Source organism: Engystomops pustulosus, chromosome 7 (assembly GCF_040894005.1).
Source record: "Engystomops pustulosus chromosome 7, aEngPut4.maternal, whole genome shotgun sequence".
NCBI lineage: Eukaryota > Metazoa > Chordata > Amphibia > Anura > Leptodactylidae > Engystomops > Engystomops pustulosus.
The window spans coordinates 30,022,504-30,032,995 of NC_092417.1; the positions used below are offsets into that span (position 1 = coordinate 30,022,504).

The following is a 10,492-nucleotide window of genomic DNA, read 5'->3' on the forward strand; positions in this document are numbered from 1 at the left end:
AAATTATTATTATTATGTTCTGCGGCGTCTGTTCAGGCACTCTGCCTAAACCGGACTAGCCATGGCTGTGATTGGACACATGGACACCTTGTGGACTCACCTGGCCAATTAATGCCATGGCTAGTTGCTAGGGGCCTAAAAGCTGCCCATCAAGCAACACGTTCAGTTTAGGTGGAGCACACGAACGGAGGACACTGAACCTATAGTTCGGATCCGCTCAAAGCTACTCCGCACCATCCAAACAATAGGTGCGCCGCCATCCATTTGGCACCTCCACCTTTCCCGGACATGTGGCTTTATGCCCCTAGAAACTAGGCATGGCTAGGATTGGTCATGTGTGTCGATTTGGTGTCCACCTGGCCATTAATAGCCATAGCTAGCTGCTAGAGGCGTAAAACGGCACAAATGGCAGCTCTGCAACCCATCAAGCAACACGTCCACCTACCAAAGGGAGACCACAGAGTCTAAAGTTCAGGTCAGCTCATCTCTAGAGGCGAGGTCTGGGATACGACTACAACCATATTCCTCCTCATGTTCAAAGCCCAACAAGAATGCAATTCTGCAGGTAAAACTAGACCCCATGGTCTTGATGGAAGATAAACTTCCCCGGTATCCAGAAAGGAGGTAAGATTTTATAAGAATCCAGGTGCTGTAAATCCAAACTATGCCCAAAACAAGCAGATATCTTCACCATTCATCATATGATATACAAGGAAGAGCAACGCATGAATAATAGTCATGGAAACACCTATATATAAAGTGAATACAGGTGCATGGCCGTCACAGCTCCGCACCTTACACATGCAGGATCACAAAGAAACTAGGAAAGATTTCTGTAAAGATTAAGTGCATCTCCCAAGCGTTGTAATATGGGATGTGTGTAAAAGTCTAGGGCGGATCAGAACCACATCCCTAATTTGATCCTAAAATTCTGAGAATTGTTTCTATAGAGGCAACTAAGCAACAAAGACTCTTTTTGAATCCGCAAACTGTAATACCTCTATATACCAGCATGGATTCTGAGAACAGCTTCAAAGGCTGTTACAGTGTCTCACCACTAATCCCCCCCCCCAGCCGGATGTCATCTCAGAATACAGTGTGTGGAGGGGGGGGGGTGCTCCTGTAACGGAAATTACCCCAAAGCCGCTCAGGCTCATTAGCATAATTTTAAAAGTTGATTTTTAAAAGAAAGGAGGACAAATATAATAAGAATACCACCGTCACGGTGCCTGAATCTATGAGTAAGTGTCCCTGGTTTATCAGGCTTGATCTCAAAAGGTAGATTTCCTTTAAAATTAATCAAAGCGTCCAGGTATAAATGTGACAGCACAGAAGTGGGGCAGGTTAGAAGATAGCAGGCAGTATAACTAGTACAGACACATCTCCTCCTGGACTACAGCTCCTTAGCTGGGGGTTGTACTAACAAATTATTTAGCAGGGCAGATCCCCGTGGGACTGGGCAAATGTGTTTAGAAAATGTGACTGATGATTCTATACAGAGACCTGACATCCATCTACTCTTCCCATTACTCTGATAATCCGCTCATTTGTACAATCATATGACCAATAACCCCATAGGAACTTTCTAGGGGAGAGAATTGGTTAAAAAAGGTGAAATGTCCACATATGTAAAAAGCAAACAAGTGCTGTGCAACTTGTGATGTCATTGATTACCGTCTTGTAGTGGCAGGTTTCCGATGGCAATACCGAGCACCAGCTCAGGGTGAGCTGGTGCCGGAGCTTATTTTAGTTAGTTTTTTAAACCGCGGTATCGCGGTTTAAAACACTTTTTAAACTTTATAGCCGGCGCAGGCAGGTACGCGCTCGGCGCTTACCGTGCGCGCGGCTACATAGGAAGTGAATGAGAGCCGCGCGCATGGTAAGCGCCGAGCGCGTACCTCCCTGCGCCGGCTATAACGTTTAAAAAGTGTTTTAAACCGCGATACCGCGGTTTAAAAAACTAACTAAAATAAGCTCCGGCACCAGCTCACCCTGAGCTGGTGCTCGGTATTGCCATCGGAAACCTGCCACTTCAAGTGGTAGGTTTCCTTTAAAGCCCAATACTCCGTCAGCCGGGACTAAATATCTTAAAGGGGTTGGCCACTTTTTAATAAATCTCTTTCATTCTCTGCATGTATATGTACCCATGTCTTTGCCTCCTTTAAAAGATTCATCCTTTCTCCTTTTTCACTATGTTTCCCTCTGTATATACACACAACTCCATCCTGTCATGGCGTCTCCTCAATGGCTGAGTGAGTAGCACTTCTGCCTTGCAGCGCTGGGGTCCTGGGTTCGAATCCCACCCAGGTCAACATATGCAAAGAGATTGTATGTTCTCTCCGTGTTTGCATGGGTTTCCTCTGGGTACTCCGGTTTCCTCCCACACTCCAAAACATACTGTTAGGTTGTTTAGATTGTGAGCCCCATGGGGACAGGGAACAATTTGACATGCATTGTACAGCGCTGCGTAATCTGTGTGCGCTATATAAATAAAGAATTAAATAATAATTATAATAATAATATTAATGACATACAGCATGAGGGGAGGGAACAGAATGAGCCATAACTCTCCTGCTACAGCACCTACTATTCAGGAGAGCTCAGACACATAAACCAAGAAGCATGAAGAGTCTGCACACAGCACAAAAGCAAGTAGCAGGGCTGCTGAATCACTTGATAAACATTCAGGCATTAGCCACAAGGCAGTAAAGGGACCTTTTGTAAAAGAGTGGCCAACCCCTTTAACAGCACTTATGTTATTGCACACGTGGCTAACTTAACTGTTTTCTGCATCAACTTTCTACACAGATTTAGGGAAGTAAAAGTGGAAGTTGATCCAAGGATCTGTTTGCTGATGTAAGGTGTTTTATCCTCCTCTGGATTAGCTAGGGTTGGGTCTATATGAATGGCTGACCTCAATAAATATACTGACTGTGTAACCCGAATATCTACAGCAAAGAGCAAATAATTGCATAAAAACACCTTAATATTTGAAATAACATTAAAATAGTCAGTATCGCCCTTAGGAGGGAGAACAATCACCTACTCAGAAACCTTACAACTTCTCAAAGGGTAACAAAGATTGTGGCGGTCTATCTAGCACCCGAGCTTTCAGGGGTAGTTACCCATGAGGATTCAGCATTATGCTTGAGAGTCCTAATTACATTGTACCTGTAGTGATTTACCTGCGTACTACACATGGTCACGATTATGGGAACACAATGAATGTGCAAGACTTGGAACAGAGTTGAAGTGATCTAGAAGGACAAATTTAGGAAGTGGGTTGAAGGACTAAGGGAATATGCATATAGCACATGGCAATTAAAGGGGTTGGCCACTTGTACAAGTCTCCTTCATTAGACATGTCTCTGCATGTATAGGTACTTGTGTCTTCGCCTTCTTTAAGAGCTTCAGCCTTTACCTGTTCTCACCCTGCTGCCCTCTGCATACATACACAGCTTCCCCTCTCTCACTGCTTTAGGCCATCCTCATGGCATCACCCACTGTGCCTCTCTCCTCACTGACAGACAGGGAGAGGGGAAGGGAGCAGGATGAGTTATGTCTCTGCTTCTACAGCTCCTCCTATTAATCATGGCTGTAGACAAGAGAGTCTGTACACAGTACAAAAGTAAGTAGCAGAACTTAGTGAGTGAAACCTAATGAGCCAGATAACCAAGAAGAGCCGGAATTCCCATCACTCTACTGGCTCCTGAACGGCTCCCTATTAAATATATAATAGGAAGCTGCGGGCCAGTTATTCTCCACACACCACTCCACTTTTAACCCATTGTAACGGGTTAAAGGGGAATGTGGTGAGCCACTTAGTGGCGGGGTTAAGCAAGCCATCGGCTCCCGCTCCCATTGTCCACTACCGAAAGCCGGCTCGTTCCCGAGCGACACATCAGTAGCAGAACTTCTGAATCATTTGATGAACATTCAGGGTTTACCCACAGGGCAGTAAAGACACATGGAAAACTTGTGTAAAAGACTGGCCAACCCCTTTAAAGCTGTTCTTCTAAGGTATAACTAGTCAATCAGATCAGGAAAGGGCATCTCTAGATGTATAACAATAATAGCACTCAAACTAAACATTGTTCTCCCTGAAAGAGGTACAAAAGCTCTATCTGATATTTGGGGCGTGTGATCTTCATAGGAAAAGGGCAGAGTTTCATCCATTGGAAATCTATAATTCTACACATTAAAGGACACCTGTCATCAGGTCTGTGTCACTAGTCCTGTCACCTCTACCTGTTGGAGCAGCTCACAAGGATCCCATCCCAGCCTTTATCTAGTTATTTCATACATTATTCATTGTAAAATCATCTATTCTTTATCATGTAAATGAGGCTGGTTACATGGTCAGAGGCAGTGATGTCACCCCTGTTCCCCCTCCCCTCTCCTCCCCCTGCTCATGTCTGTGTGTAATGTATAGTAAAGCATTGCTAGTGTGAGTGCTGCATCTGCTGACATGCTGCATCCTCCTAATATACAGGTGAGAGACACAGACATCAGCTACACATGAATCTGACATGTTCTGCTGTAACATGGCTGCCTGGAGCTGCTGTATCTCTCCTATACACACACATGCACACACAGGCTGCAGGGGGTGTGGTCACCAGCACCAGGAAGCACATCATTATACAGCCTCACATCATTATACAGGCTGTCAGTCATGCACTGGGGGTGTGGCTGTGCCTCCCACTCATGAATAGAGTGGACAGCTTGAATATGCTAATGCTTCATTGGACATTTCACAGGTCATTGGCATACAGCTTTAGGACCTCATTGCTTGGGTTTACAGGCATGTAGAGGGACAATGAAGGGATAGAGGCAATGCTCTCTAATGGCAGTTTTTGAAAATATATTTAGTTTAGGGGGGTTATTTTGCATGACGGGTTCTCTTTAAGTGATGAGAGGTGCTGTACAGTTACCTCTATGTCATCAGGACATTACTATAGCAAGGATGCAAATGACCGGGACCATTATACCTTCCTCTATGCAAGGACAATAGCAAATCAACCCCACGCCTACTACTAGTCACCTACACTATGGAGCGGTCACATGATGGCACATAGTGTCTTCAATGGTTACAGGCTACAAACTCCCTAAAACCCGCTGCATGAAGGCATGTAGTCACTTTTAGGAGCCCCAACCTACTAAAGGGTTCCCTTTAAGCTAAGCATTCAACACACAGAAATGCAATTATTGGCGTATAACGTGTATACTGACAAAACTGCACAACTGAAAGACTGCAACAGGACTGCACATCCGAGTCCTAAGGCCAGAAGGAAGGATTTCAGTTACATTGAATCTATTCAGAAATTTCAGAAACAATCTGCTCAGCTCCTCCTGCTCTATGTACATAGTGTCCTGTCTGCAGGCAGCATGTTAATCTGCTCAGCTCCTCCTACTCTATAACATGCTGCCTGCAGATAGGACACTATGTACAATGTGCTCAGCTCCTCCTGCTCTATAACAAGCTGCCTGCGGATAGAATCCATCCTATTTGGTGTCCTAGGAGTACAGATAGAAACTAAATTAATTTACTGAGAGATCTTCAACTTTCAAAACACATTACAACATGATCAGTCATATCAAATACATAGCCAGGTGACCTAAACTGCACCGAGGAGCATGACCCATACAAACCCTGGGACAGTCCTATCCTATTACCATAACACTCTGCACAGCTCATCACTGGGCGGCTGACAGGAGGCATCTCTGCTACACTGACGTCTGTCATCTCTACCTGTATAAGCTCTACACAAAGCTTTCCACAGTGCTGATCACTGCCCCACAGCTGGATTGTCCGCCTGCAGCAGTGCTCTGCAGTACAGCAGGGAGGAAACCTCCCAAAAATCAGGCACCACCACTAGAACATAATCCTCGCTATTTCTACCTGAGCTTACACAGATCACAGCCAGGGGTTTGGCTTCTGTACGATCATTGATAATCCTCTTGGTAGTCACGTCCCCCCCTCCCCTTCCTCACAAACTGATCTCTAATGAGATGAAGTCCCCTGCGTCTCTCTGGGTGTAGATTCGGGACGCACGTTGTTTTCCTTACTGCTGCGCAACCTGCAGCCCTCCAGCTGTTGTACAATACACATCTTCTAGCAAAGCCCCAACATCCATCTCTATTAAGAAGCACCACAGGGCTTGTCATTTGTGTGTAATTTACTCTACAACTAGGAAGACACAACACAAAGAAAAGTACTAATTATACGGAGACGTAGGAGTAATAATAATAGGCGACGGGGAGAGCACTACACTAATAACGGAGCGCTAATTGTCAGGCAAGATATTGTATAATGTGTACAAAGACAAAACAGCGCCGCTGAAAAACTGCAACAAGACCTAAACCAATAAGTTACATATTATATTGTACATCTTCCCACAACTGCTCCTCCTGCTCTATAACATGCTCTACCTATTGGACCGGATCACCAAAAAACCCCATTCACATGCCATGGAATAGAGGAGTAGAGTAGTCATAATTCCTGGCCATACGCAGCTACTTAAGGGCATGTATGCCAGAAAACTATTGTACAAACTCTGACAATCCCCCCCCCCCCTATGTATAAATTGCTCAACTCTTCATGCGCTATAATATACTGCATGCAGATAGGATACTACGTGCAATCAGTATATGCTCCCCCTGCTGTATAACATGCTGCCTGTAGGTAGGACACTATATGCAATCAGTTTATGCTCCTCCTGCTCTATAACATGCTGCCTGCAGATAGGACACTATGTACAATCTGCTCAGCTCCTCCTGCTCTATAACATGCTGCCTGCAGATAGGACACTATGTACAATCTATTCAGCTTCTCCTGCTCTATAACATGCTGCCTGCAGATAGGACACTGTGTACATTCTGCTCACCTCCCCCTGCTCTATAACATGCTGCCTGCAGATAGGACACTGTGTACATTCTGCTCACCTCCCCCTGCTCTATAACATGCTGCCTGCAGATAGGACACTATGTACAATCTGCTCACCTCCCCCTGCTCTATAACATGCTGCCTGCAGATAGGACACTATGTACAATCTGCTCAGCTCCTACCGCTCTATAAAATGCTGCCTGCAAATAGAACACTATGTACAATCTGCTCAGCTCCTCCTGCTCTATAACATGCTGCCTGCATATAGGGCACTATGTACAATCTATTCAGCTCCTCCTGCTCTATAACATGCTGCCTGCAGATAGGACACTATGTACATTCTGCTCAGCTTCTCCTGCTCTATAACCCACTGCCTTCAGATTATACTGCATTTGCATAACAGGTTCCCTTTAGGGCAGCCACACAGCACATCATAGAAGGGCTATTTTTATGTTCTGTAGTAACACGGAATCTTATTGTGACATGCAGATCATTCTGTATACAAAATAAGGCAGCGTCACTCATAAATTACTATCCATATATTATTAGCACATCCTCACTCACTTGCTACATTGCAAATAGATATTTGGGGTGGGTGGGATATTCAAATTCTGTCCTCTGGTGCTGACTGCACATTGTGTTAAAATAGGGCATCACAATGTGTTGGGTTACATGTGCAAAGATTTTGCATTAGGTTATAGTTCTAAAAAGTAGATGGGAAATGGGCGCGGTTAGACATCAATCAAGACAATGGAGGAAAAAAAAAAAAAAAAAGCAGCAAAACTTGTCTCACTCCAGAAAGAAGACAGATTTGTTATGACCAATTTGGATAATGAAGAGAAATCCCCCCTTTGATGGTCTACATTTTGTGTCTATGAGAACGAGATTCTGCTTGACTGAGAGCGAAGCTGATTTGCATTACAGTCCCAATAGATTTCAATGGTCTGTGTGAAGCTCACAGAAGCGAAAAAAAAGGGGCAGAGCTGACTCCAAAGTCCCTTAGATGCAGCGACCTACAGGGATTTCATCTCACAGATCCCCATCCACCAGATGATATGGAACGGTGAAGAATGATAAAAAAATGACACATTTAAACTCATTTACATTCTACCCAAACCATAAATAGCAGCATTGTCACGAGCGTTCTCCATCACAAGATACATTGTTGTGCCGAGAAAACTTTTCAGCGCATCTCAGCAGATTTAGGTCATGCTGATCACATCCAGGATTCTTCTACATTTGGGAAACGTAACGACGTGACGGTTGACACCTTTCGGATGACAAATCCGTCTCGGCTTAGTAACACGAGACAACACGGACTACAACAGACAGATACATTATCCTGCAGTGCCAAGAGGCACTCGCCATCCTTCATCTTTTCATTGGTCGCTTGTAAATAAGAACTTCACTGACATGATGGAGACTCATAAGAAATGGATGAAGGAGAAGAAAGAAAGCAGAGGGGCAGGGGCGGCTATAGCTTTATATTAACCCCTTGTGGCCCAATCTCAAAATCATTTCCTCTTTGCAAGCCAATAAAGAACATACATTGATGTGTGATACGTTACTTGCTGACTAAACGGTAAATAGCTACATTTTACATGGAGACATTTTTAAAAAAAATTTTTTGATTTGCTTAAGATAAATTCATAGTTCACTGCTCTCTCTCCAATATATAATGATTCTATATATGTACATGTGGTCCCCTACTTAAGAACACCCAACTTACAACCCCTAGATACAAACGGACCTCTGGATATTGGTAATTTTCTGTACTTTATCCCCAGGCTACACTGATCAGCTTTAACAGTTATCAAATGGGTCTGCAATTAAGCTTTATTGTTAATCCTAGTTCTTATGAAGGCACACCATTTTTTAAATCCAATTGTCACAAAAATTTTTTTGCCTGGGGTTACAATTATAAAATATACAGTTTGGACTTACATACAAATTCAATTAAGAACAAACCTACAAAAACCTATCTTGTTCGTAACCCGTGGAGAGCCTATATACACTTTTCTTAAAGGGGTTCTCCACCAGTATCAAACCCATGCTATGTCCAGTTTTACAGCAGATGATCATTGGAGAATCGTAGACATCCACAATTCTGATTATCGATAAGAAAAAAATCAATAGAAAAGTCCTAGAAGACCCCTTTAAAGTGGCCGTTCAATCAAGTTCAATTAAGCAAAGTGCTAACTATGTCATTAAAGAGATTTTTTTACCCGAAAATAATAAAATTTAACTACAGGACTAGGTCAAACCACTGGGAATGTCACAGATCCCCCCAAAAAGGGGATGTCTGCCTCACATTTAAAGGCAGAGATGCTCTTGTGTGTGACTTGCCAATCCACTTAAATTCTATGGGGCTGATGAAGAGGTCTGAACAGTATACTTTGCTTTAGAAAACAGCTCCGGAGAAAATAGAGGGAGCGGCAATCTGTCACGGGTCGGACCCCCAATGATTTGAGACTTAGTTGATGATTTGTCCACCAAAACTTCTTTTCATTAAAGTGACAGCTGTAAATTTACATAGAGATAGAGAGGGTAAGATAGATAGATAGATAGATAGATAGATAGATAGATAAATAAAGAGAATAAGATAGATAGGACAGGAGATAGAGAAGATGTATTTGAAGGGATTCATTGATCCAGTAATCCCGGTTATAAGTGCAGGATTAGGATTAGATTATATACACCCTTTCCATGCTGAAGTGATCCTTAGGGGTAAATCCAATGTCCATGTAAACAAACACAAAAAACAAGAGCACAACAACCCCCTCTGTGCTGCTGAGCAGTCCAGATGAGGGATTATACAATGCTGGCAGCACACGACTACTCCCATCATTACCTGGGGATACAGCTGGGGCTGGAACCATCAATCTCCCAAGTGGCAAACAAGTTCATGGGCACCGGCCTGTTCAGTGCTCCCGGGAAGCTCAGCCTCCCCTTGTCCGCCATGGTGGCCGTCGTGTCCCCCGGTGCAGCAGTAGGATGTGGCCGGCCTCAGGGCGGAGGACACAAGTCTTCTCCCTCCGGTCACATCTCTCCCTGTGTCTCTCCCCAGCCTCCACTCCTTGCCCTCCTCAGGCGCGCCCCCGCCCCTCACGTGCCCGCGCGCTCACGCCGTACGCTGCTCCCAAGCCTTTCCAGAAAATACTGTTTTTTTTTTTATTTTGAATAATAAATGCTTTATCAACAACACGGCTCAGTAAACAATATACAAGTGGAGGGGACGCTGAGCCGCCCCCATTGACATCCCTGGTGCGCGCTCCCGGCACTGGCCTCTGATTGGCCAAAGCTTCAGCTTTTCATTTGTTTCACAGCTATTATTATCCGAGGCTACCAAATCCGCCCGGTCGGAAGTGACGTCAGAAGGGAGAAAGCTGTGGTGCTGCATAATGTATGATTTATGACGGCCATGTGAAAGCCTGGGCGGGAGGTTACACAGCGGGACGCAGGAGCTGCTGCCACGGAGGTCTCTATGCAGAAATAAAACTATCCCATAGCAGCCAACCGCATCGCGTCTTCTATTTCAGAACAGGGACAGGGAAAATAGAAGCTGGACTCTGATTGGTTACTTTGGGCAGATACTCATCTACATCTGCT

At 44.3% G+C, this 10,492-nt stretch overlaps 1 protein-coding gene across 10 annotated transcripts in view; it reads right to left on the bottom strand.

Annotated features, from left to right (window-relative positions):
• Positions 1-10,281, bottom strand: part of PACS2 (phosphofurin acidic cluster sorting protein 2) — a 64,275-nt gene extending 53,994 nt beyond the window's left edge. For 3 of the 10 annotated variants that reach the window (XM_072115258.1, XM_072115254.1, XM_072115249.1), the window contains exon 1: positions 9,735-10,281. In XM_072115258.1, the coding sequence (XP_071971359.1) occupies positions 9,735-9,844 (110 nt within the window). In that variant the 5' untranslated portion in view covers positions 9,845-10,281. The remainder of the gene's footprint in view (positions 1-9,734) is intronic. The other 7 variants (XM_072115257.1, XM_072115253.1, XM_072115252.1 and 4 more) reach the window with 4 other exon arrangements.
• Positions 10,282-10,492: the final 211 nt, after the last annotated feature.